We start from the raw sequence: 27388 nt of genomic DNA, 5'->3' as shown, positions 1-27388 counted from the left end.
CCCCCCCTGACTTCAAAGTGCACAGAAAGAGGATTCTGAGATGGAAAAAAGAAATTAGAGAGGCCAACATGGGGAAAACAAAAAATAGTGGTAATGGGTGATTTTTAACTATTCCCATATAAGAGCTGGAAAAATGCATGTTCAGGTCATAGTGTAAGGAGAGAAGCATTCCCTGGGATATGCTAAATGGACTGTGGCTTTCTAGGAGCAGATGGTTGTGGAACCAACCAGGGGAGAGGTGATCCCAGATCTAATTCTATGTGGGACCCAGGACCTGCGTGCAGTGGAAGTCAGTGTTGTTGAGCCGATAGGGGAACAGCCACCACAATGCTACTGTCCAGATTCAGTATCTCAAAGCATGCTTAACAAGTGGCAACTACTAATGTACCCATTACATTCTCAGAAAGGGAAATTTCTCAAAGATAGAGGGGATAGTGTGCAGGAAGCTGAAAAGCGAAAAATCAAGAGAGTCAAAACTGTCCAGGATGCTTGGAGAGTTATTTAAAAAACACAGTAATAAAGCTTCAGCTGGAAATGTGTTCCACAGGTTATGAAAAAAGGCAGCACCCAGTCCAAAAAAGAAAGCCACCATGGTTAATAAGAGAGGTTGAAGAAATTATCAAAAAAAAAGAAAATGTCTTTTAGAAAATGGAAGTCCAGTTTGACTGATGAAGAATATGAGAGGGAACACAAAATGGTGGCAAAAAGAGAAGCAAGTTAGCTGTAAGGGAGGCAAAAAAGGATTATGAGGAATGCATGAGCTGCGTAACATCAAGACCAGCAACAAACAGTTCTTCAAGTACACCAAAAAAGCAGGAAGCCAGCAAGGGAAGCGGTAGGGTCTCAAGCTAGATGGCAAAAGGAACAAAGGGTGTGCAAGCTAAAGATGACAAGGGAGATTGCAGAGAAGCTGAATGAATTCTTTTGCATCCTGTCTTCACCCAAGGGTGAGGTGAGGAACATTCCTGCACCTGAACCAAGCTTCTTAGGAAGGCGAATCCGGGAGGAACTAGCTTGAAGATAGTGAGTAGACAAGGAAGAAGTTCTGGCAGCCATTGATAAACTAAATGCAGCCACTAGAACTCCTGGCCCAGATTGTATCTCAATTCAAGAGTTCTTAAAGAAGCCTCTCCAAGCATGAAATTGCTGATCTTCTCACTTTAATATGCAACTTATCCCTGAAATCAGGTTGGCTCCATCCCCTGAAGACTGGGAAGATGGCCAATGTCACACCAATCTTAAGAAAGGGTCTAGGGGGGACCCGGAAATTACAAAGCCAGGCAGTTTTGACATCTGTTCCTGGTAAATTAGTAGAATCTATCATTAAAGATAAAATTATAAAACATGTAGAAAAGCAAGACCTGCTGAGAAAGAGTCAGCATGGCTTTTGCAGAGTGTAAATCCTGTCTTACAAACTTACTTAGAGTTCTTTGAGGGTGTAAACAGGCATGTGGACAGGGGTGAACCGTGGACATTGGTTCTACTTGGCGACTTCCAAAAGGCTTTTGACAAAGTTCCTCTACCAGAGACTGTTGAGAGAAAAACCTCAGCAATGAAAGGAATAAGAGGGGAAGTCCTCCTATGGATTAAAACTTGGTTGAGAAACAGGAAACAAAGAGTGGGTGTAAATGGGAAGTTCTCACAATGGAGAGAGATGTCCGGGGAGTGGTGGTCCCCAAGGATCCAGACAATGGGATAACCAGTGCTCTTTAATCCTATTCATAAATGACCTGGAAGTAGGGGTGGGTAGGCGTGGCGTGGCTAAGCTTTGCAGATGATACCAAATTATGTAGGGTGGTGAGAACCACAAAGGATCGCTAAGAGCTCCTAAGCTGACCTTTGATAAATCTAGGTGAGTGGGCTCCAGAAATGGCAATGGAAGTTCAATCGTAGCAAAATGTAAAGTTGATGCACATAGGGGCAAAAAAAATCCAAACTTCACATTCACACTATGATAGGGAATCGGTGCTATCAGTCACAAGAATCAGGAAATGGATTTAGCTGCCTCTTAGTTGATAGTTCCATGGGAATAAGTCAACCTCAATGCATGGCAGCTAAAAAAAAGGAAAACTCTATGCTGGGGATCATTAGAAAATGAATTGATAATAAAACTGCAAAGATTGTCATGCCCTTATATAAAGCAGTGATGCGACCACACTTGGAGTACTGTGTCCAGTTCTGAGTCACGCGATCTCCCAAAAAAGGATATCGCGAAGATAGAAAAAGAAAGTGTAGAGAAGGGCAACAAGGATGATTGAGGCACTGGAGCACCTTCCCTAAGGAGGAGAGGTCTGCGGGTTGGGGCTCTTTAGTTTGGAGAGGAGTATGGCTGAGGGGGGGGATATGGGATTGAGAAGTTGCCAAAAAATTATGCATGGGGTAGAAAATGCTTGACAGAGAGAAATTTTTTTATCTCTTTCTCACAATACTAGAACCAGGGGGGCTATACATTGAAAATGCTGAGAGGGAAGAATTAGAACCATAATAAAAGGAACACTTCTTCTTCACGCTAACGCAGATTGGTGTTTGGAATATGCTGCCACAGGAGGTGGTGATGGCCACTAACCTGGATAGCTTTCAAAGGGCTTTGACAGAGTTTTCTGGAGGAGAAAGTCGATTTATGGCTACCAATCTTGATCCTCCCTTGATCTAGAGATTGCAAATGCCTTTAACAGACCAAGGTGATCGGGAGCCACAGCACGCGAGAAAGGCCATTGGCGCTCTCACATCCTGGCTATGTGAGCTCCCCAGGGCACCTGGTGGGCCACTGGGCGGAGTAGCAGAGTGCTGGACTAGATGGACTTTTGGTCTGATCCAGCTGGGGAGGCGAGGGCCGAGGCGGAAAACTCAGTTCTTGCCCCAGGCTCCATTTTCTGTCGATACCCCACTGGTTGCATGGTTTGCATAATCTGACTTCATGAGAAAGGGGGGAAAGCCAGCAACCAAAAATACTCCCAAATAGCAGGAAGGGCAGGAAAGTGAGACTCGCCAGTCAGTCCATCCCCCCCTTGCCCCCCACTTTGGCAAAGGCTAAATTTATCAGTGGCGTGTTCAAAGCGGGTGAGGCTGCTGTTGTCCTTCTCTGCTTCTCAGGTTGAAAGCCAGAGGGGAAGCACGGAGGGGAACTGACTCTTCAGGACTTAGGACCACTTTTATAGCCTTCATGAAATATCCCTCCTAGAGCCCAGAAGGGGAAGGGTGGCCTATTAAATCAATCAAATAAAGAAATTATCACAGCAGTTGATGTTTTGGGTGGGGGCTGTGCGGTTTGGACATGCTTAGAACTTCCCAGAAGTGGGGAGGGAAAACTCCCATATTACCGGGGGATGACACTACAATGTGTAGGTCTGAAAAAAACACCAGACTGGTTCTTTTTGAGCCTTATGGTGTTATGGTCAAACTAGAGCATTATTCCTTCAAATGCATTCTTGATAATCAAAAGGAGTCTTTGAGACACTAGAACAGTGGTTCCCAACCTTTTTTCACTTGTGAATCAACTCATTCTCCTAAAATTGTACCTCCATATTAGCAACCCCATTATGATTTTTTTTCACATACCCCAGGTGGGAATCACTGCACTAGAAGACTAAGGTCCATTCCGCGACTTATGCTATCTAATCTAAGTTCGAGCTGCTGCCGGTCTAAGTGTCTCGCAGACAACCACTGGACGCATCGCGGGTTTTGTAGCAGCTTCACTTCGTGTAACAGCTCAAATTTCCTACCCAGTTGGGAACTACTACTTTTCAGGAACCATGCTCAAACTCAGCTCGATTCCAGTAAAGTGCGGAATCTCTGGTGCCAGGAGTCCCCCATTCAGCCAATCACAGCTGAGTGTTTCGGGCATGTGTACAGCTGGCCAATCAAAAAACGCCACCTTCATCCCTCCATTCCTGTGGCAGTTTTTTAAATAACGTGTGTGGGGATAGACGGAACATGGCCGTAGAACAGTAGCCAATCGGAACGGAGCGGTGAAGAGGCACAGGATGATTCCGCCCTCCGAGCTGGGATCAAGCTGGTTGCAGTGGGGAACAACAATGGCTTTGACCTAGGTCAGTACCCTTCTCAGGGAACTGGGTCTAACCTTTTTTACTCATGTGCGGAATCGCCCTAACAAACCTTTCCTCAGGTGCTGTGAGTGATCCTCCCACTACAAAGACATTTTACACAAGAAATACAGAAACACAAACCTCCTACACTGAAACACATTGTGGAGATTTACTGAAGACATCTTAAGAACTGAGTCCACGAAACTGTATGCTGAAAATGTTGCAAGTCTTCAAAATGGCACACCACTCTTTTGACTGAAAAACATCATAAGCAGACATTGCGCATCTGGGATTCCGGAAAAGGTGGTCATGATTTATTTCATTAGTGACTTCACTGGATCTCCCATCCTTTCACCCAGTGGCAACCCAAAAAGGACTTTTCATTGTTCTCCTCTCCTCCATTTTATCCTCACAAAAACTCAGTGAGGAAGGTTAGGCTGAGAGTGCGTGACTGGTCCGAAATCTCCCAGGGAGCTTCCATAGAGCGAGCATGGATCCTAGTCCAGCTTTCTAACCACTAGTCCTCCCTATCCTAACCACTACTCTGAATTTTGGATGCAGCCCTGGTGCCTAATTTAGAAAGGAAGCGTGTCCATTTCTTTCCCTCACTCTTTACAAATGGTTGTATAAGCAAACTTCTTTCCCACCCCATACCAGCAGCATACTTTAAATCCCTAATTTTTAGATTAATATTCCTTGTCCTTCAACAATGTCTGTGGAGAAACCTTTGCCCCTCTACCCCAAACCAGACCATAATGGCACGAACTGAGGAAAGCCGCACAGGAATCAGCGGTGAGCTCTGGTTTGTGCAAACGGCGACCCGATTTAGGCAAACTCCTGTGCCAAGTATAAAGTCTCACAAGAGACCATATTTATTTATTTATTTATTTGCATTTTAATCCCGCCCTATCCCAAAGGGCTCGGGGCAGGTTACGACAGTTTTTAAATTCCTTGTTGTTAGGATTCTATGATTGCATTCCGGACTAAAAATAACGGCCTCAGTATTTTAAATCATATGATTCAACATGCAGAAAGAGATGTCAAATAACTACAAAACTGACTCAAACTCAAAGCAGGGAGAATAGTTGTGGTCAGATGTTGGGTGAAAGCTGGCATGGTGAAAGTGCATGCCATGAAGATGTTTTGCATAGGGGAAAGCCCAGTTTCCACCAACCAGTGTGCCCATGCAAAAGCTTACAAGGGTAGGGAATCTGCGGCTCTCCAGATGTTCAGGAACTACAATTCCCATCAGCCCCTACCAGCATGGCCAATTGGCCATGCTGACAGAGGCTGATGGGAATTGTAGTTCCTGAACATCTGGAGAGCCGCAGGTTCCCTACCCCTGCTAGGAGGAAAAGGCTTTCACCCCTTGAAACAGCAGCAGCTGTGTGAAATGAAGCTCTCTGCCAAGCAGAAATTCGACAGGGGAGCATCTCCTCCCTTTTAAGCTTCACCTGCCAAATTTCTTCCTGTCAGGCACTCAGCCTCTAACGCCAAAAAAAGGGGGGGATGAAATCCCTGGGAAGAGGCATAGTAAAAGGAGACTGGTTTTTGCAAACACCGTCCAGTCCAGCCTTTGCCATAGAAAAGGCTGCAAAGGGAACGGTGGAGAAAAGGCGCGAAAAAGAGCAGCGAAAACCGCACGGGGGGGGGGGAGGGGCGACACGAGCGGCAGTTGAGAGGAAAGAAGGGCGGAGAAAAGAGCGGCCGTTGAGTGGGGAAAAAGGCGGGAAAAGAGGGAGGCGATGGGGGGAGGGGAAGAGGCGCTCGCTGAGGGGAGGCTGAATTGGGAAAATACATGGGATCGACCCTGAGGGAGAAAAGTAGAGATTCTGTGTGGAAATAATGACAAACGCGTTTTTTTTAAAACGTGGCTAACGCTTTCCATGTATTGTAAAAAAAGGTGGACCTGGAAAGAGGACGTTTCTCCATTTGGCCCCCTTTCTTGTTCCATTCTTCCACAAAAGGCCAGAATCAGAAACTGTTAGCGTTCAGGGGGTTAGTCAGGCTGTTTATTTTATTTATTTATGGGTTTGTTTTTTTCTTGTTGTATGGGATTTTAGTATGGCTTTTTCTTTGTAACCACTCTGAGACTAGTAAAGGGCAGAGAATAAATCTAATAAATAAATTCCTAGTTATCTGGCAGAATTGCACTTTCTTCAGGCTTTTCTGTCACAGTAACCCCAAATTTCTCTTCAGTTTCTTTTCCTGGGGTTGCCAACTCGACTGGGAAATTCCTGGAGATTTATGTCACAGGGTGTTTGTTGTGGGGAGGGGAAGGGTAAGGAGTTTGTAAGCCCCTTTGAGTCTCCTATAGGAGAGAAAGGGGGGTGGGTTATAAATCCAACTCTTCTTCAGCGTCTGGGAAACGTCTTTCTCCTATACTCCATGTTTCTTCCAGAGGAGTTGCTCTGTAGCCTGAGATAAGTTTTAATTTCAGGAGATCTCCAGACCCCACCTGGAGGATGGCAAGCCAATCTAATAATGATTGCCAACTTTTCAAATGATCCCAGCAGCTATACTTTTAACTGAGCCAATCTAATAATAAGATTGCCAACTTTTCAAATGATCCCAGCAGCTATACTTTTAACTGAGCCCTCCAGGGGAGGGCGGTATAAAAATATAATGTAATAATAAATAAATAAACTGTGCAGAGGGACTTGTAAGGCACAAAATAATGCTTATTGGTAGGCATGAAAATGTTCGCCCACAGATTTCAAGTACATCTTGAGACACTGTTTTAGGGTACAGGGGTTGCTTCCCAAAATATTGGACAGTGCTTGGAAAATTGACCTATTTATGTAGTTTGCGTGATGCAGTTTCTCGTTTATATAATCAGATTGTTAAAAAAATAATTTCCATGTAGAAGGAATTTGTCTCCGGAGTTCAGTATGTACTAATGCAACTGTTTTGTTCACAGAAGTAACACATTAGAAAAAGGTGACAACATGGCAGTGGCACAGAAGCAACGAACCTCTTTGGTAGGGGTCTGCTCCTTGTGGTTATTATGCTTGCGCTCAGATTTTATGGGATTTTGTGGCCATTCTGTTCATAAGAACATAAGAACTAGCCTGCTGGATCAGACCAGAGTCCATCTAGTCCAGCACTCTGCTACTCGCAGTGGCCCACCAGGTGCCTTTGGGAGCTCACATGCAGGATGTGAAAGCAATGGCCTGCTGCTGCTCCTGAGCACCTGGTCTGCTAAGGCATTTGCAATCTGAGATCAAGGAGGATCAAGATTGGTAGCCATAGATCGACTTCTCCTCCATAAATCTGTCCAAGCCCTTTTTAAAGCTATCCAGGTTAGTGGCCATCACCACCTCCTGTGGCAGCATATTCCAAACACCAATCACACGTTGCGTGAAGAAGTGTTTCCTTTTATTAGTCCTAATTCTTCCCCCCAGCATTTTCAATGAATGCCCCCTGGTTCTAGTATTGTGAGAAAGAGAGAAATTTTTCTCTCTTTCTCACAATACTAGAACCAGGGGGCATTCACTGTCAACATTTTCTACCCCATGCATAATTTTATAGACTTCAATCATATCCCCCCTCAAATGTCTCCTCTCCAAACTAAAGAGTCCCAAACGCTGCAGCCTCTCCTCATAAGGAAGGTGCTCCAATCCTTGAATCATCCTCGTTCCCCTTCTCTGCACTTTTTCTATCTCTTTGATATCCTTTTTGAGATGTGGCGACCAGAACTGAACACAGTACTCCAAGTGCGGTCGCACCACGACTTTATATAAGGGCATGACAATCCTTGCAGTTTTATTATCAACTCCTTTCCTAATGATCCCCAGCATAGAGTTTGCCTTTTTCACAGCTGCCATGCATTGAGTTGACATTCCCATGGAACTATCAACTAAGATGCCCAAATCCCTTTCCTGGTCTGTGACTGTTCAATATATTCATATCTCGCTTTTCAGACCATTGTCTCCCAAAACTTCTGTCATCCATCAAGAGAGACAGGCTTGCAAACTAAAAAGGCAAGGAGGAATGGCAAGGGAAGGTGCTACATTTGTCAGCCTTTCTCTCAGATGGGGGTAAGGCTGGTCCTCCTCCACTGCTGTTGCTCCAACTTGGGTGGAAGCCATTCCATGATGGTACATCCCTTGGTCCCCTGGCTGGCTACAGTTCCTAGGGGTTGTTTGCTCCTGGTTTAGCAGCTTGGAGCTGGCTCAAGATACCAGTGGCTTCCTTCTGTAAGTCACGCAAGAGTAGGCCAACTTTATTCTGTGGGACTTATTTCCAGGAAAAGTTTTCTCAGGATTTCAACCTTTGTGGGCAATTTGCACATATTCTATAATATTCAATGTAGTTCATTTTCTGAAATTGCTGGTCTCAAACAGAAAAATAAACCAAACCCTTGCAAAGCTTAGAGTTCGAGTTTGAATTTGGACATGCCACTTTTTGTTTATTCCATCCCATTCCCATCCCATTTTTCATTGTGAGGCCCCATGAGGACTAGGAACATTATTTTAAATTAAAGCCAATGACGCTAAAGCTATTGTATAGCCATCAGTCCTGATTTCACAAATAGACTATTTTTCAACATCAGAAGTCTGACTTTTGGTTTCTGTTCACATATAAATTCAACCTAAGTCACCATGAATGTTCCATCATTGTTTGAATTACCTTAGTTTTATTAATGCAAGAACATATCAAGCTAATTTTTTTTTAAAGCTGCCATAAACGACCTCTTTTCCAGGAAGATGAATGATTTCTTCTTTGCATTTTAGAGTGCAGTGATATTCCCTAACAAGATATCAACTGAGCAGCAATCCCTGGTATTAGTGAAAAGACTGCTGGCAATAGCTGTATCCTGCATTACTTATCTGAGAGGGATCTTTCCAGAAGGTGCCTATGGAACAAGATATCTGGATGGTAATGTGTTCTCCTTTTCAAATACACTATATAATTCTAGAAGGATGACTTTAGGCTACCACAGCAAAAAGTAACTGGAACCTTCCAGCACTTTTACTAACATTTTTTTTAATTTAAGCATTTGTCAATTACAGCTCACTTCATAGAGATGTCTCTATAATGTGATTGATAAAGCTGTGGTCAGACCCTTCAAAGTTCCCAACCTCCAGGTGGGGCCTAGAGATCTCCCAAAGATCTCCAGACTAATCTCCAGATAATAAGGATCCGTTTCCCCCTAGAAAATGACTGCCTTGGAGGGCAGGCTATGCGGCTTTATACCCTGCTCTGTCCCTGCCCTTCCTAGGATCTTCCCCCAAATAACCACGAATTTCCCAATCTCGAGCTGGCAACCCTAAATCTTTTAAAAGATACCACAAAATGATTTTTTTTAAAGTATCTGTGCATAAAGTTTTGATTTAGCTGCACTAAAACTTTAATGTTTTAAATCAAATTGTTTTGATGAGCAAAACATTATTCCTTTCTGCACTGTAAAAAAACAGGAAAGCAATTGCTTTTTATAATTGTATTCCATGTGGTAGATTTGGTTTCCAAAACTGATCTTGTTTTGTTTGTGTCTTTTAAGACCTCTGTGTGAAAATACTAAGGGAGGACAAAAACTGTCCAAGCTCTAGTCAGCTAGTGAAATGGTATGTACATTGTCATTTATAAATGGTGGATCGAGCCTCATTAGATGTTGGTTGATAGCCTTATGTATACGTCAATATGGCAAGAGCAGTTAATGGTCAGTGGTCTGAGAACTATACTTGGAGGTCACAATCACATGCATCCTGAAATAAAAAGCAATTTATATTTGTTTATTCAATCCGGCATTTCAATCCAGTATTTCATTCCAAGTAAATGTGAACGCAATTGCCGAGTCCATAAAAATAATTTTATTTATTTATTTACTTACATTATTAATAGCCTGGCTTTCTCACAGGAACTCAAAAGCAGATTCCACATAGTGAGTCAGTACAATCAACAAAATGGGACATTTAGTAACTAATGCATTAAGATTTTAGAAGTCTGGAACCACCAGAAAGAACCGAAGCATAACATAAATATTCACATGACACATTAAGTATACAAGATGCCAGGGCCACATTCTCCTTGGCCTTAAATATGATAAATAATATTTATTTATTGTTGTTGTTAACAATAATCATTCTGTTTATAAACAGTACAGAAATTTCCATGAGGTAGCAATATTGTTTTCTCTTTATAGGATGTTAGGATGCTATGACGCACTGCAGAAAAGATATGTAAGTTGGTTTTTTAAAAAATATTACGAGCTGTTATGTGCATAGACTGAGCTGGGGTTATATTTGTTAAAGACAATGAAAATACCTTTAATTTTTAATTATGCTTTTTGTTCTTTTTATTTTAATCAGCTCAGGTTGATCGTCCTAGCAGTAAGTTTTCTAAAGAACATGTTGACATATAAAAATAAATCAGAAGTGATTCTGCTATATTTTACTGTGAGTTGTCCTAATTATTACTTATCTTTAAATGTAGGTCTACACCAATCCGGAGGATCCTCAGGTATATTTAAGATAATGTTGCAGTCACAGATTTTTAACTGCACATTCTTGTATTATTTCTTGATGTGCCTAATCTATCTTTGAGTACAGTTTCTACTGATTTTCCTGGGAAAGGTGTTAGGCAAATTGGCCTGTAATTTCCTGGTTCCCTTTTGGCTCTCTTTGCTAAATTCGACACATAAATGGGGATGCTTACATCTTTGTAGTGAGCCTGGTTTTGGCTACTGTCAAAGAACCATTCAGTGGAAGAAATAATATATATTTATGGGTCAAATACACATGCATTAAGTTGTGTTCATATTTCCGATCTTCCTCTAACACTGTATTGTAGTTCTGCTTCCTGAAACCATGAACTCCATGAGAACACCATGACTTTGTTAATTCCTGGTAAAAAATAAATCTTAATGGGTAAGAAGAAGAAGAGTTTGGATCTATACCACACTTTTCTCAACTGTAACGAGTCTCAAAGTGGCTTATAAACTCCTTCCTCTCTCCACAACAGACACCTTATGAGGTATGTGGGGCTGAGAGAGTTCAGAAAGGACTGGCCTAAGGCCCAAGCTTCATGTGTTAGAGTGGGGAAACATACCTGGTTCACCAGATAAGAGTCTGCTGCTCACGTGGAGGAGTGGGGGAATCAAACCTGGTTCTCCAGATTAGAGTCCATCGCTGTTAACCACTACACCACTCTGGATCAGTGTATTCTATCAACTTCTTGTTCCTTTCTTTATTTGGTATCAAGAAAACCAATGGTCTTCATAGTTGTCCCAGATGTGTGTTCTTTGACATAAAGTAACCAGCCACAAGGTGTCACCACATATCTGTATGATCTGATAATATAAAAAGAATATTAATTTTGTAGAGTTGCAGCTTACATGTTTTATTTCCTCTCCTTTCTCTGCAGTTTACATGGAGTGAATGATTCGACTAACTTTAATTATGAGTAGAAAAACGTTTCCGTCTAGTGGTACCTTTAAGAGCGACAAAGTTTTATTCTTAGTATAAGCTTTCGTGTCCATGCATGTGAAAGCTTATACCAAGAATAAAATTGAATAAAACAGTGCTGAAATATATTCCAGTTAATGTTGGTTGAACTATACGTGTTTCAGATGTGTATAGTGAATGGAGGTGGGGGCTAGTGACATTAGCACCGTATCCATGCACCAGTTGAGTACTCAGATCCAATAGATCAGTGCTCCCCTCCAGGGTTTTGTGTGCTTCTATTTGCACGGGGTTGCTCCCTGCAGTTTATCAAAGGTTCTGTTCTCAGTGGCCCTTTCCCCACTTCCCTTAAGCCCCGTGCTACTCGAGGAGAGTAGCGCGGGGTCCCTCGGCGCTCCCCACTGAGAGGGGCGGCGACAGCGCAGCCGCCCCGAAGCTGCTGTTGTCGCGCCCCTCAGCGCGCGGCATCCCAGAGGCTCTTCTGAACGGTGCCTTTTGACGACCCCGCACAGAGCGCGGGGTCGTGGGGACACCTGGGCGCGCGCCTGGGATGCCCCACGCTGAGAGCAGCGCGCGGCATAGGGGGGATGGAAGCGAGTGGGGAAAGGCCCAGTGTGGAAAGGAATGCAAAAGTGGTGCTTCTTTGTCGCTCAAGTGAATGGTTCAGAAGTGGGCAGCTTGAGGTCTAAATCTCCGCTTGGGTGACTGGTAGCTGTCATCCAGGACTGGCTGTCCATGAAGTCTCAACATAGTACTTGCAATAGTAACTGTCTCTATTGCTCATTCAGTCTGCTCCATCGTTTTAATACACAGGTTTGGGTTTTGTGTCCGTTCTTCTCACAGCAGTGCTCTTTCTCCCAGCATAAGGGGCCTTCCCCTGATACAACAGGCTCAGCAGGATGGATACACAGCAACCTACCTCCCCATTAAAAAGAATATGTCATCAATACTATTTCCTGGACATGGCAAAATAAAACTGGATCTTGCATTCTTTGGAATTTCCTAACGTTCATGTTAGTTATGTGACTACTGTGACTGTGTTTTGTATTTAGACAATTACAGAATGCTACCAGTTTAAGTTCAAATACACCGACAAAGGACCAGAGATGGATTTTGTAAGGTATTCTCCTCGTGTTTTTCTCCCTTCACTCTGCAGTTTTAGGAGACATTTCTCTAGTGGCCTGTTCTAATAATAATGAAACTAAAAATGTGTTCTTTGCTTCCAGGAATGGAATGTTAACACAGCCTTGATCACCAAGGAAACATTATTAGTCTTCTTTTTGTGCTATGTAACATATGTTCAGGAACACCGTGAACTAGTCTCTAGCTGCATTTTAACAGAAGGCGAAATAGCAGAGAAAATACTATCAGATATTTTTGCAGATACTTAAGAATCTGACATACCCCCATAAAAACATATTGATTTTCCCTTCCAAAGTTTGTCTATTTAAATACTTTTAAATATCGAGGAAGCTCTTTCTTAGCAAATGTCAGTGCTGCGTGTTGTAGGTTTTCCGAGTTGTGTCGCCATGGTCAGGTAGTTTTTGCTTCTGACGTTTCACCCGTATCTATGGCTGGCACCGTCAGAGGCATGTCACGATAAGATGTATTTCTCTCTGTGGCACAGTGAAAACCACAACCCCCATTTGAGTCTAGCTGTGAAAGCCTTTGAAAATGTTAGGTTGTGGGGTTTTTTTTGTCTTGGGATATGTCTCAGGACATAGCAGGAACACCTGATTAAATAAAACTCTATTGCTGAGGTTTGTACCTGGAAAGGCAGTACCTCCTTTTCTGCACTTCTTCTGTTGGTGTGTTTACAGTTGCCCCAACCCTTCCCTGAAGCTTGACAAACAGAATTTCCTTTTTTGTTTATGTAGCCCTGTCCTGAATAGCCTTGGGCTAGCTTGATCTTGTCAGATCTCAGAAGCTAAGCAGGGTCAGCCCTGGCTAGTATTTTGGTAGGAGACCTCCAAGAAATAGCAGGGTTGCACCACAAAGGCAGGCAGTGGCAAACCACCTCTAACATCTCTTGCTTTGAAATGCCTACTGGGTCACCATAAGTCAGCTGTGATTTGATGGCAAAAAAGAGGCCATCTTGGTGGTCTGTGGGGCAACCAATAATGTTTTCCAATAGAAGATGGTAATGATCCGCGGCACAAATAGGAGGAGGTTGCCTGGATAGAACCAGGCTAAAGTCAGTGGACAGAGCTTGCAGGGGTGGGTGTGACAGGTTCTACCTAGGGTTGCCAACAACCTAGTGCAAAATGTGTTCTTCCCCCTTAATAGTGGCTTCATGGGATGCTATTTGCCTTCATTCCAGGAATATCTTTAACTACATATTTCTGCACATTAAGCCTACATTAAAGGACCAGCATTTTCCCCCTCCAGGTTGTTGGCAACCCCATTTCCACCACTGAGGAAGCAGCTGCTGTTGCTGTGTGTTGTTATCAATGGATGTTTTGTGCTTTTCTAGTAAACACCACGGGGACAATTCCAGCATCACCTGTGCAGATACCAAGAAAGCAAGCATCCTGCTGCTACGGAAGATTTATGTTCTGATGCAAAACTTGGGTCCTCTGCCCGACAATGTCTGCCTAACAATGAAACTCTTCTATTACGATGAAGGTATCGTTTCAGATCTTAATTCTGTTTCATTTATTGATTTTAGATGCCACCTTTCTGGGCAGAGTGTGCTTAGTGTGTCTCTCAGGCAAAGCCGAATAAAATCTACCATCATCCTAAAGCAGCCATGCCCTGACCTGGACGGCCCAGGCTAGCCTGACCTTGTCAGGTCTCACAACCTAACCATGGTCAGCCCTGGTTAGTTGGTAAATAGGAGGCTACCAAGGAAATCAAGGGTTGCTACGCAGAGGCAGACCATGGTAAACCACTCCTGAAGTCTGTCACCATAAAAACCTTACAGGGTTGCCATAAGATGAATGCGACTTGTCAGCCCTTTCCACCATCTCACTAATCATAAAGTCCAACAACAGTTAAAAGCCAGGAGAGTATAAAACAAATGTAGTTAAAGCCTTGGTGTGAAACCTCAGTTTTACTCAAAAGTTTTCTGGAACAATTATGTTTCTAAATGTCTCCTGGGGTGAAGAGGATTTGAAGACCCTGGGGCAGAGTGGTCTAAAAATTGGGGCTTGTAGCCCAGGAGACAGTCATTCAAATCCCTGCTTAGCATACCTGTGATAGTGGGAGGGGGCTTCCTGCAACAGGCCTCCCTCCCCAACTAATCTCAGACCAAGGGTTGAGGCATATTGGTACAGGCATTCCCTCAGGTTGTGCTTACCGAAATCCTTAAGGCTGTAATAGTCAAAACAGCATTTTGAGTGGAGCCCAGAAATATACTTCAGCTAGAAATATATGACATTTCAGAGGACATTGATTCATACAGTCGCCACAGGTCAGAAGGGAATTGATGGCACTCATGACACACATACGAACAGAAATATTTGGGAGCTAGACAGAGCATGCATATTACTCCCATTCTGCAGATGCTCCATTGGCTGCCCATTTGTTACTGGGTTCAGTTTAAGGTATTGGCTATCACATACAAAGCCCTTCATTGGTCCCTCTTATCCGCATAGCCACCTCTCCCCCTGTCCTCTTCCACAACAGCTTTGCTGATAGGAGCAGGTGCTCCTGCGGGTGCCAGCGTGTAAATGGGAAAAATCAACAACTGCTTGCACATATCCTTTCTTTCCACCTTATGGAGCGGCCTGCCCGAGGAGGTCAGGAAGGCTCTCCCTCTCCTGGCTTTTCAAAAACTGTAAACCCAAATTATTCTAGAGGGCCTTTTTGCACCTGTGATAGGGTTGCACTGTACAGAATAGTTTACGAACTCACTGGGATAAATGATTAACGACTCTGGTCTATACTACTGTGTACAGCTTACTGCAAGTAGGATTCTGTTATAGAATTTTTGCACCACTAAATCTGTCACTACTTATGCTGTGCCACAGTTCTATGTCTTAGATTTCGGGTCGGTTCTACAATTCTAACTTGTTATTCATTGAATGTCCTGTTTTGTTGATTGTGTTGACTCACTATATGTAAACTGCTTTGAGCCCCTGTGAGAAAGGTGGACTATAAATAATATAATGAAATAATACTGAAAGCCAGTGTGGTTGGTAAAAATTGGTGGTCACGTATTCACTGCAGGCAGTGCCAAGTCACATTCTGGCGGCTGGCAGAAGGCTTTGTCACTGGAAGGTTCCAGACCTTTTTCAAAGGCTGTCCCATGTAAAGCACATAGGAGCATTCGTGGTTGTTACCACAGCGTGTGTGAACATGACCAGGTCAAGTGGGTCCAAGAATGACAGCAGTTGGTGTATTTATCCAAGAAAAGACTGCAAACCTGCTCTGTCAGGAGGATCACAACTGCATCCAGTACAGGCTACACATCTATTCCTGTGTCAGCTTTGCATCCAGTTCACATTTTTATCTGGATTAAATTTCAGTCTATTATCCACCCTGTTGCCTCCGGGCGCCACTTATAAATACATTCACTGCCTCCCTGGAATCAGATGGGACTCTTATTGCCTGAATATAAATGGCAGTTTACTTTCTCTTGGTGATTTCATGCAGATATTAAATAACACGGGGGACAAAAAGGAACTCAGAAGGTCCCCATAAAACTAAGACAATGGGCAGAACAAAAAACCCTTTAGCATCACCATCTGAAGCCTCCCCCCCCCCACATGTTTAGTGCCATAGGCGAACTGTTTTATACATTACTATTCTCTTGTTTTTGATGTTTTATTATTTAAATAATATTTTTTGTCAATTGTAATTATATCTATTGGAAGCTGCTCGGAGCCAGCTTTGGTGGGGAGAGCAGGGAATTAAATCGAATGAATGAATAAATAAATAAACAGAAATCAGAGCCACTGCAGAACAATACGTCTAGGGCCCCTCACCACCAGATGGCCCAGCAAGATACCATAGCTTTTGGTATTAAAAAGGCACTGAGAGATTGAGCACAGGCAACAGGGGCATAATTGCCTTGTTAGAAGACAGGACCTTCCGTCAGGAGTCAGGACAATCAAGGCACTTTCAGTGCCATAGGGTTGCCACTTCTGTGTCGGGATATGATCCTGGAGAGGGCAGAGTTTGAGGAGGGGTGGGGTCTCAGTGAACTGTAATGCAGCCATTTTGTTCAAGGGAATTGATATCTGTAGTCGGGAGATAAAGTGTAATTCTGGGGGATCTCCAGGCACCATCTAAAGGCTGACAATCCTAGCCATCTCTAGGAAGGAAGGCAGATTGATCTAGATAATCAGTCGCCTCCAGAAGTACCTGTAGCTGAGAAACCCACCAGTGTTTAAAACAAACATGTCAAATATAGCTAATGAAAAATATGGGTTCCAGGGATGCTTAAGGCTAGTCTTGTATTGCACAGGGGGTTGGACTGGATGGCCTGTATGGTAACTTCCAGCTGTATGATTCTAGCTCAGATCAAGACTGAATTCCCTCTAGAAGGTAAAATGGCTGAACTGAGGCTTTTGTATTTTGGTCACATCAAATGAAACCCCAAGACTTACTGGAAAAGACAATAATGCCAGGGAAAGGTGAAGGCAGCCGAAAAAGAGGAAGATACAGGAGATCCATGACTCCATAAAGGGAAGCCCGGCCTTCAGTTTGCAAGATCAGAGCCTTCATGTTAATGACAAGACATTTTTTGAGGTCATTCCTTTATAGGGTTGCCGTAAATTGTAAGCAACTGGATGGTACCTGGTTAGGACACACAAAATGAAACAAAAATTTCCTACTACGCAAAATACTTTGAAAATCAACTTTTCTTTCCAGTTACCCCGTCTGACTATCAGCCACCTGGTTTCAAAGAAGGTGATTGTGAAGAGATGGTATTTGAAGGGGAGCCTGTATATCTAAATATGGGTGAGGTCCCCACACCTTTTCATACGCTGAAAGTTAAAATGACAACAGAGAAGGACCGGATGGAGCATGTTGACAGGGCCATACTAAAGTCAAGTGATTTGTTGGTACCTCCAAAAGCACAGCGATTTGATGGACCGGCCCTGAAAACAGATGTAAGGATTTAGATTTTATGTATATTTTATTTTGATTTATGAAATGGTTATTACTACATTTTGCGAGCTGAAGCTTTCAAAGATCATTGTTTTCATTACCCATCTATAAAAAGTCTTAACAAAACATTCAGCTGTGCTGCAGTTGTCCTTGTTTGTGTTCTTTGCACAGGAGGATTTTATTATAGAAAATAAAACGAGGGAGCAGAAAAATGAAGAGGCTTTGCACATCAGAGGTAGAAAAGCTGTATAAAACTGATTTTATGTTAGTATGCAACGGTCACCACCCTTTTCCCATATCCACTTAGCCTTATGAAGTTGTTTCTGTCACTGTGAAGCTTTCTTAGCACTTTTTGATTCCTTGTTAGGATTTTATGATTGCACACAAGGCTAAAATAAATGGCCAAAGTCTTTTTAAATCACATGATTCAAGAAGAACTTTTCCCCTCTACAGAAAGATTATGGAAGTTTAAAAAATGGCTGAAAAGTAAAACAGGGTGGATTCTAGTCCTGTGAAAATCTCTTATGATCCATTTTGCTGACAAACATTGCATTAAAATAAAATTGAGAAGCGCAGGAATAATTTATGCATTCTAGGGTTCCCACTCTGGCTTGGGAAATACTTGAATATTGGGGGTGGGGGTGGGAAGAGTTTTGGGAAGGGAGAGGTCTTGACAGGTATACTGCCATAGAGTCCACTGGCCAAGGCTGCCATTTTGTCCAGGGGAACTGATGTCTCGTCTAGAGATCAGTTGAAAGACTGGGAGATCTCCAGACCCAGCTGGAGGATGGCAACCCTAATGTGTTCCTTGGCAACTGCCTACAAATCCTATGTGAAGCCTATCTAGGAGAGCCAGTGTGCTGTAGTGGTTAAGAGCAGGTGGACTCTAATCTGAACCAGGTTTGATTCCCCACTCCTCCACTTGAAGCCTGTTGGGTGGCCCTGGGCTAATGACAGTTCTTTGGAACCCCCTCAGCCCCACCTGTCTCACAAGGTGTCTGTTGTGAAGGATGAAAAGGGAAAAGGTTATAAGTCACCTTGAGACTACTTACAGGAGAGAAGGGCAGGTATAAATCCAAACTCTTCTTCTTCTAGAACAAAGAGGACTAGGGCCTTCCTTATGTATCAGTATATCAATTAACTCCATTAAAAAATATATAAGAACTTGTAACTTAAGTCCAGAAATATAAACTGTTGTTAGATCAATGATAAAAAAAGATTTTTTTTAAAAAAATCATTCAACATTCACAGAACTGAATTTAAGATGTGAAGAAGATAACATTATGAAAATAGAAGAAAGCCAGAATTTGTCTATCGATAGTTCTCAGGTATAAAGCTGGATTTTTTTTCTTCTAACATTCCTTTTTACGTTTCTTATCAGAGTTTTCTCGATTTGTCAGTTTTCTGGCTGGCAGCGTAACATGACAATTTGCCAAAGAATACTTGCATTATGATCATATACTAATGCTCCATTCAGTTTAGTTTAGTTTAAACCTGTTTCAAAGATAAAGAAAAATTCAGACATTTAATTTGTCTTAGCCCTATTGCCCTGGTAACGAGGTGATTGTTTACTGTTGGTTTGTGTATAAATCACAGGGTGCATTCAGTGGAGCCACTTTGTAAGTTCACTCAGCCGTGGTCAATGGAAACAGCCAATATCTTTTCAGGGCTGCTTGGGGTAAGGACATAGTTGGCAGCAGAAATTCCCATATAAACCTGGCCCGCTGTTGAGATGTTCGTTGGAGGCCCCTATGTGCAGAGGTAGGGCTAATGGCCATGAAAAAGAGAGCCTGTTTGGTGATTTCACCCCATTTAAGATATTTTCCGGTGGTAGGTTCAGGTAGATAGCCATGTTGGTCTGAAGCAGCAGAAACCAGAGTTTGAGCCCAGTGGCACTTTTGAGATCAACACTGTTTTATTCTTGGTATACGCTTTAGTGTGCAGGCACACTGATCAGACATTTTCAGCAGGTTAGCCATTTTGGCCTGCAATAGAACAGCTGGATTCAAGTCCAGTAGCACCATAGAGACCAACAAGGTTTTCAGAGGTATGAGCTTTCGAGAGTCAAAACTTTTTTTGTCAGATATAACTAGGAATCCCTACTCATATCTAACGAGCAGAGCTTTGACTCTCGAAAGCTCATACCTCTAAAAACTTTGCTGGTCTCTAAGGGGCTACTGGATATGAATCTGGATGTTCCACCCCATTTAGAAAAACCACAGCTGAGAGAGATTTCCCGAGTGACATCTTTGATATATTTTAGGCGTCAAACAAAGTATGTTGTGTGTATTCTCTTAAATTATTTATGTAACAGTGTGGGGTGGTTTGGCAGTGCAATGCAATGCTATGCAATGCTATGCTTCTGAGCCCTTTGACTGCAATGGATATAGAAGCCTGTGGTGGGTTTTCTAGGCTGTGTGGTTGCAGTCTGGTAGGTTTTATTCCTAATGTTTCATCCACATCTTATCACTGGCATCTTCAGAGAAAGAAAACTACCAGACCACAGCCACACAGCCCAGAAAATACACCACAGCCAGTTGATTCCACTGTGAAAACCTTGGATTTAAAAGGGTTTATTCTTCTTAGGATTCCCTGTTGGCTGGTCATTTGGTAACTGCCTTGTTTTAGTGACCAATGTGTTTTACTCATTTTGCGTCTTTTATTATTTTATTTCTAATTGTTTTAATATTTTATGTTTTTGAATACCTATTGACAGGTCATGTATCTTTGTGCTGTCATTTGAAGCTTTCCTGGTACACTTCTAAAAATAAAGTCCATTCCTTGCTTTGTTTTTGTAAAGTTTTTTTAAAGTTGAAAAAGGAGACTCATGCTTTCACAGACTTCAAAATAAGTGCTGTTCATAGCTTTCCTTGCTAGAGCAGTTTTTAAACTTTAAAAAAACCACTCGCTCTGTAAAAAAACAACAACACAACAGTGAACTTTTACCTATACAAAATGTACTAGGAAAGGTTTAAACAATAGCATGAAGGATATACAAGTTATCTGAAGATATTTAAATCCCTCACCAGTTTATCTGATGATTTAATTTCAAAGCTGGGGGAAGATGGGCTCAGAGAAAAGAAAGGGAAAATAAACTTCTATGTTTAGGTATGCAGTTGAATAAATATTTTTTTACTGAGCAATCTGTTTGACTATTTTTAGGTAGAACGTCTAGTAAACAGTACTTCACAACTAGAAGTATCTGAGGGCAGGACTCGAAGTGGAAGGATATTTCAACGCAATGAAGTTAGTGTCTTATTTTTAAACGATCAAGTAAAACATTTTGTTCAAAGATCAGAACAAGGTCAAATGCATCCAGATTTTCAGACCTTCTCAGCATATGGGACTAAAGTTACCTCAATTTTAAAATTATTATTATTAATTTCTAGAACACTTTCTGAAGTTCAAATGCCATACGATCCTTTTCTCAGTGATTCTCACAGCAGATCCAAAATCACTGAATTGCACATTGGAATGAGAATTGGAACTTGGATTCCTAACCCATCATTCTGCCCCTCAGAATCACAGTACCCTGATGGGCCTGTATTTAATACTGAAGCCTCTACTGGCCAGATCAGATAATGTCTGTTTCCTTTTATGTCCAGTGTAGTTGGAAACTACACAAATTCTCGTTCTTAGGGTCATTTACCTGTTTTTAAAGTGTACTGTTAGCCGTGGTCAGCTTTTAACGTGTGTGTAAAGTGCCACCAAATCATAGCTGATATATGGTGACCCTGTAGGGAAGTGATGGCAAACCTTTTTGAGACCGAGTGCCCAAATTGCAACCCAAACCCCACTTATTTATCGCAAAGTGCCAACTCGGCAACCTGAATGCTGAGGTTTTAGTTTAGAAAAAAACGGTTGGCTCCCTCTTCTTCCGCCCCACCCGCTCAAGCAGAGGCCAGTCTGCTCTAGCCTCCAGCAAGTCCCACGTGCATTGCTCTGTGCCTCTCTAGCATCTCTGCTTCCTCTGCGCCCCCCCCCCCTCCCCCGGGCAGCAGCCACCCGGAGCACAGGCACCAGGCTCGCCAGCCGAGTCCTCCCTGCTCACCGCAGTGTGTGCATATCGTGCTCAGGGACCCAGGCCAGCCTAGATGTGTGTGGGGGGTGTATTTGTGTGATTTTCCGCCCCCCACATGAGGAACTCTGTGTGCGCGTGCCCACAGAGAGGGCTCCAAGTGCCACCTCTGGCACCTGTGCCATAGGTTCGCCATTACTGCTGTACGGCTTTCAAGAAGGCAAGATATATACAGAGGTGGTTTGCCATTGCCTTCCTCTGCACAGCAACCCTCGACTTCCTTGGTGGTCTCCCAACCAAATACTTACCAGGGCCAACCCTGCTTAGCAGCTGAGATGTGATGAGATCATGCTAACCTGAGCCACCACTTCAGGGTGCTTTTAACATAGGCCAAGTTAAAAAAATTAGCCCTATTGTGAGTAAGCTACTATGTATCACTCTGAGGGTTAGGTTTTTCTTTTTGTAAGCAAAGCTGCTCTTTGTTTGTTTTTTGTCAGTTAAAGCTTTTAGATCCCCATCAGATAATTTGGTCTATGATCAAACAACAAATTTACAAGGCAAAATTCAGTCAGGGTTGCAGCATTCACACATGGCAACACAGGAACCTCAGTATTTATATTCCAGGGGAGCATCATCAGACCATCACCCTATTGTAGGGTTACCAATCACCAGGTGGGGGCTGGAGATTTCCTGGAGTTATGACTGATGTCCATACTACAGAGATCAGTTTCCCTAGAGGAAATTGCCGCTTTGGAGTGTGAACTGTGTGGCATTATAACCCACTGAGATCCTGTCCCTCCCCTTCCCAAAACTCCACCTTCCCTAGGATCCACACTAAAGTCTCCAGAAGTTTCCCAACCTGAAGATGGCAATGTTCTCTTACCGCCGTAACAGTTTCTTCCCTTTATAGTGTTCTACTGAGTCGGTACAAAAACAAGTTGTTGTTCAAATGGTGTGTTCCTGGTTCCTTTACTGACAGATACATTTTCACCTGTAAGCATTATGAGGATGGTTCCAGTGGAATCAGCAACTTAGGAAATGCCCTTCAGAATTTATAGTGGTGAACGTAAATCATAGGTCGTCATGACAAAAGTAAGGCTTGCCCTTACTGTCGCCACTCTTAAGACGCCTTCATTAATTTTTAACACACGATGAGGAAGACAAACAGCCTACGGATGCACAGTGTGCTTCTTAATAGCTATCTGCAGACCTCTCCTCTAGAGCTAACAGGTTCCTCTGTCTCTATACAGGGTGATTTGGAAAACAGCAAAAACCAGTTAGCAGCAAAGTGTCCTGAAGAGATGCAGAAGAGGCGCAGCTTGGGATCAGGATGGCCAGTAAGTTCATACACTGTCTTTCCCAGAAAGAAACAGGTGCTTCTTAATAGCTATCTGCAGACTTCTCTTCTAGAGCTAATAATTCCTCTGTCTCTATACAGGGTGGTTTGGAAAACAGCAAAAACCAGTTAGCGGCTAAGTGTCCTAAAGAAATACAGAAGAAGCGCAGCTTGGGATCAGTCAAGCCAGTAAGTTCATACACTATCTTTCCCAGAAAGAAACAGGCATTTTCACACACACACCCCTTGTTAATATAACTTTTTGGGGTGCAACTTTAGAATTCTATGTATCTATTTATTCAGGTCATTTCTATCCTGCTTTTTTTTCTCAAATGGAAGCCCAAAACAAAAATGCAATTTAAATAAAAGACAAAAAATATAATAAACTACATCTTGGGGTCGTCCTGGATCTGCTTGTCTGGCTCATCCAAGGCCACAGGCCAAGGATCAAGGGCCAAAAACTCTTGGGCTGGAAAGGGGAGGGGGAGCTCAGCTTGCATCTTATATAGTTCTCAGAGAAGTTAACAACATTTTCTCCCTGCTTTTTGAAGTACGTAGTATTACAGTCCAGGTAATTAGATCATCTGTAGAGTCACAGACCAATACAAATAGATCAGTGATGGCGAACCTTTTCAAGACCGAGTGCCCAAATTGCAACCCAAAACCCACTTATTTATTGCAAAGTGCCAACATGGCAATTTAACCTGAATACTGAGGTTTTAGTTTAGAAAAAACAGTTTGCTCCAAGGCGCACGTTACTCCAGAGTACGCTTGGTGAAGCAGCTGTGCAATGCTTTGAATGGGTGAATCACGACCCTAGGAGAGTTTACTCAGAAGCAAGGCCAGCCTAGATATGTGTGTGTGTGGGGGTGTGTGATTTTCCGCTCCCCCTAGATGACGAACTCTGTGCGCGCGTGCCCACAGAGAGGGCTCTGAGTGCCACCTCTGGCACGCGTGCCATAGGTTCGCCACCACTGAAATAGATGCTCTCCTCCTAGCCCAGCTGGAAGGGTCACATCAATGAAATTGGTTCCAGCATTTTATGGCATATAATATGATAGTGATCCCAGAATACCATGGAAAAAACTGAATTCTATCACTGATGAAGTGGACAAGATTTCCATGAAACGGGCTTACAACAGGGAGCTTGTCTGCACATTGCACCCTCTGGACATTTTTTTGCTGTTTACACAAAGATGGTGTGAAATTAGGGTTTTGGGAGAAAATTTTCACATAGGATTTGGATCCTTCTATTTCATTTCTATTTTTTATTAGGAAAAAAATGTTATCAACTTTTTGCTTATTTTCATAGCTTGCACATAGTGACTTTTTTCTGGTTGTATCTTGTGTGCACACTATACCCAATTTGTCGTTGTGTATTTCAGTGACTCTTAGGCAGACAAAATTGTTCTCTGGATTGTGGCTATTTCAGCCTATGTTAGTTTGCAGCAGGACAGCTAGATTTGAGTCTGGTTGCACCTTAGAAACCAACAAAATTTTGAGGGATATAAGTATTTAAGATATTTAAGCCCCCTTTGGCAGATATTTGATGATGCCAGCTCATCATTGTGTCTTCAGCGCGGTCTTGCATAGGGCTGTGCAAGTACAGACCAGCCACGGAGAACTGACCAGAAGGCTTCTAAAAGCTTCAGAGCATTTGGAGTGCTCTCCCAACTCTCCTCCAGAACTGCAAGCAGGCTAATTACCTGCCCAACAGGTCACTTGATGGAGGCATGGAGAGCTCTCCTCCCTCAGTTCTCCCTTTGCCACCATGGAGAAAGGACTGGCTGAATGCTTCATTTTGCCTAAGGATTTTGTTTTCTTTCTCTCTCTGAGCTAGGACATCTTTCTGGGTAATCCCCACCATTCACCTGGGAGGCGGGGAGCAAACTTTTGTTTCCTGCGGGGGGGGGGGGGGGGGTACACAGAATCCTTCAGTTTTAATAAATAATTCTATCCTCCACCAGTGTGCTGAAGCAATTCTAATAACATTACTGAAGTTAACTTCATGTAAATATTTAATTTGAATCCAACTTTATATTCTCAAGTAGCTGACAGCACATAACCTTTTTTTGTACTTCTCCGTCAAACAGTCAAGTTCCAAAAGTTTTAACTGGGACGTTTATGCCACAGAGGCACCTCTTTCCCTTGAAAGGAAAGATCAGCTGTCCATCTAAGTCAGAAATTCCCAGATTGTTCTGCTGGCAAATTTCACTTAAATGAAGAACTACACCTAACGTTGCAAATATATGTCTGAGTCACCCCAAGTGGCACGCATAGTAAGCTTACACTCTCTATGGTTCTAGGTCTGGAGACAAATCAATCAATGGAAAATAGATCGCTGCTCTCCCTGCTTACCTGAAGCATGCTAGTTCTAACCATACTTTAATTAGGTCCCAGCGATAGCAATTCCCCCTGCCAGTCAAAATCCTATGATAAATAGGATGATTCTGCACAAGCTTCCAGAAGTGATTTGGCCTCGCAGCTTCAGAGCTTACATCTGAGATGGCGGGGCGGGGTGGGGGGAATGGATGGGGCAGAGTGTGAAGGCAGGGTTTATGCCTCTCCTGACAACTGCGCGTATCTCCATGGGATCATGCCTGCCTCACATTTTGGGAACCAGTGATTTATAACTGCTCCATTAGAGTACCTAGGGCCTGCATGGTCTGGCCGAGTGGCACAGCACCATAGATGAATGGTTACCCAGTGTCATTGCATCAGAACAGCACGGATGTTGCTCTGTTCTTTTGTTCTATTATTAGCAGCAACAGGTTGATCGATACAAGGGGTTGTGCGTTGTGTGGGGGGCTCTGTAACTGTCTGATTTTGTTGTCTTTATTTTATTAGGTCTATCATTTTGAACTCTCTTCTAGTCAAGATTCAGGTCCTAAGCGGAGAAGATTTAGTGAACCCAAGGAGCAGTTTTAGATGGTAGCTTCTTGATGTGTTGTTTCCACTTTGTTCTAGAATGTTTTGTCAAACTGTGACAACTCTTTTGACATTTTGAAAAGAATAATTATTTTGAATAATTATTTGAAAAGAATAATTATTTTAAACTCCTGGGTAAGGTTCTCAAATATTCCTCGGTGTCTTTCAAAATTACAGACTTTGAATTCAGAGGCCTGCAAAACTCAAATCAAGGAAGACCCAGGTTTCATTTATATCAGCCTGTCTGGGGGGGAAGTAAGCTGCTGTAAATTAACTGCTGCTTGGATCTGCCTCATTGTTGCCCTCAGCCGCTACACACACAGTACATCCAAGCTGGGGGTCAATTGTACGTGACACCAGGCACACGGGTGCCATGTGATTAAATTCCACTTGCATACCCAGCATTACCTTTCAATCAGCCCTGGGCGCCTTCATTGCTGAGAACAAACTATGTCACCTTACTTCAAAGCCACCCAGTGACTGATTGGAACATAAAAGCCACATTTTTAGTAGAACGGCATGTCCAAGAAGTGAATTTAGAAAAGATTGTATCTTAAATTTTATATCCTGGCTTTTCCTTGCTGCTGGAAGAAACTTAGGATTATTTGACCACTCTCTCAATTTTCACTAATGGCTGCTAACTGACAGAACTGAAAATGGGGGTGGGTGGGGGCAGAATAGCCAGTGGATTCTAAGCAAGGGTCCAATGCAGATAAATTAATTACACCTACATCCTGATGAACTGGAAATCGCAACTCTCCAGTTGCACTGATTTCAATAGTACTGAGGCACAATGTACATTCCTCAGACTAATTCGTAAAACTCTGATTGTCTTGGTTTTCTTTATTTGGAGCAAAAAAAAAAAAGTTAACAATTTTCCTGTATAATTCCGGAAACATAATGGAAGTATTATTTTGACTTAAGAACTTATTGATTTGCAATGAAATGTTTATAGAGCTCTGCAAATGCAGGTGCTTTCTGTTTGAGACCTTCCAGTTTTACAGCCGCAATAAAACATTTACAATTTGAACAAGTCACCACTTTTCAGGCAATTTGTTTTAAATGCATGTGTTGATTTCCTCCCTCCCCACTGGATGCATTTTTGGTCCACTCCAAATCTGTATTAACCGCATAGATTTCAAAAATTCTGTTTGTGGAAGTCCTGAAATGGCTTAGAAGTAGGCACGACCGCAGGTTATTGGGATTTAAATCTATAAGTGGGTAATATATGGGTGGAAAATTACTCTGGGAACAGCAGGAGAAAGAGGTGCTTCTGGACCCATTGTCATTTTTCATTTTATTCCTCAACAGGAACAGGTCTCTCTCAGAATCAGTTCTATACATGGAGGCTTCCAGCCCTAACACAGTAGTCTTCCTTAAAGCAATTTCATAACAGATAAAGTAATTTCTCACTTATTTGTAACATTATTTCATTCTTATAAGTTGTCTAGTTCAGGGGTCGTCAACCTTTCCTGAGCCTGCAGGCTGCTTTGAAACTTTGACACAGCAGTTGCTCCATGATGGGGGTAGATGTCTGTTGCAGCAAGATTTCTTGTACGGACATATTTCCTCAAGCTCTGCCTTCACTTTCTAGTCTCCC

The 27388-nt window shown here is 42.7% G+C and overlaps 1 protein-coding gene across 1 annotated transcript; it reads left to right on the top strand.

Moving 5' to 3' along the window:
* Positions 1 to 6887: 6887 nt before the first annotated feature.
* Positions 6888 to 26818, top strand: HORMAD1 (HORMA domain containing 1). The gene is made up of 13 exons (XM_048508468.1): positions 6888 to 7027; positions 8783 to 8927; positions 9550 to 9613; positions 10192 to 10228; positions 10358 to 10378; positions 10482 to 10508; positions 12502 to 12569; positions 13923 to 14074; positions 17267 to 17508; positions 17678 to 17741; positions 18758 to 18834; positions 20669 to 20752; positions 25708 to 26818. Exons 1-13 carry the CDS (start codon positions 6995 to 6997, stop codon positions 25786 to 25788), a joined length of 1095 nt encoding a protein of 364 aa, XP_048364425.1. The 5' UTR covers positions 6888 to 6994; the 3' UTR covers positions 25789 to 26818.
* The last annotated feature ends 570 nt before the right edge of the window (positions 26819 to 27388 follow it).

The sequence above is a fragment of the Sphaerodactylus townsendi genome, linkage group LG01, assembly GCF_021028975.2.
Source record: "Sphaerodactylus townsendi isolate TG3544 linkage group LG01, MPM_Stown_v2.3, whole genome shotgun sequence".
In the NCBI taxonomy this organism is placed as follows: domain Eukaryota; kingdom Metazoa; phylum Chordata; class Lepidosauria; order Squamata; family Sphaerodactylidae; genus Sphaerodactylus; species Sphaerodactylus townsendi.
This window is presented reverse-complemented; position numbering and strand designations above follow the sequence as displayed.

Bases quoted from the DNA above. Each gene is read 5' to 3' on its own strand.
- HORMAD1 (XM_048508468.1), top strand. From the start codon at position 6,995: ATGGCAGTGGCACAGAAGCAACGAACCTCTTTG. The intron at 8,928-9,549 runs GTAATGTGTTCT...GTGTCTTTTAAG, and splicing joins TGGAACAAGATATCTGGATG to ACCTCTGTGTGAAAATACTA. The intron at 10,509-12,501 runs GTATATTTAAGA...TTTTGTATTTAG, and splicing joins CCAATCCGGAGGATCCTCAG to ACAATTACAGAATGCTACCA.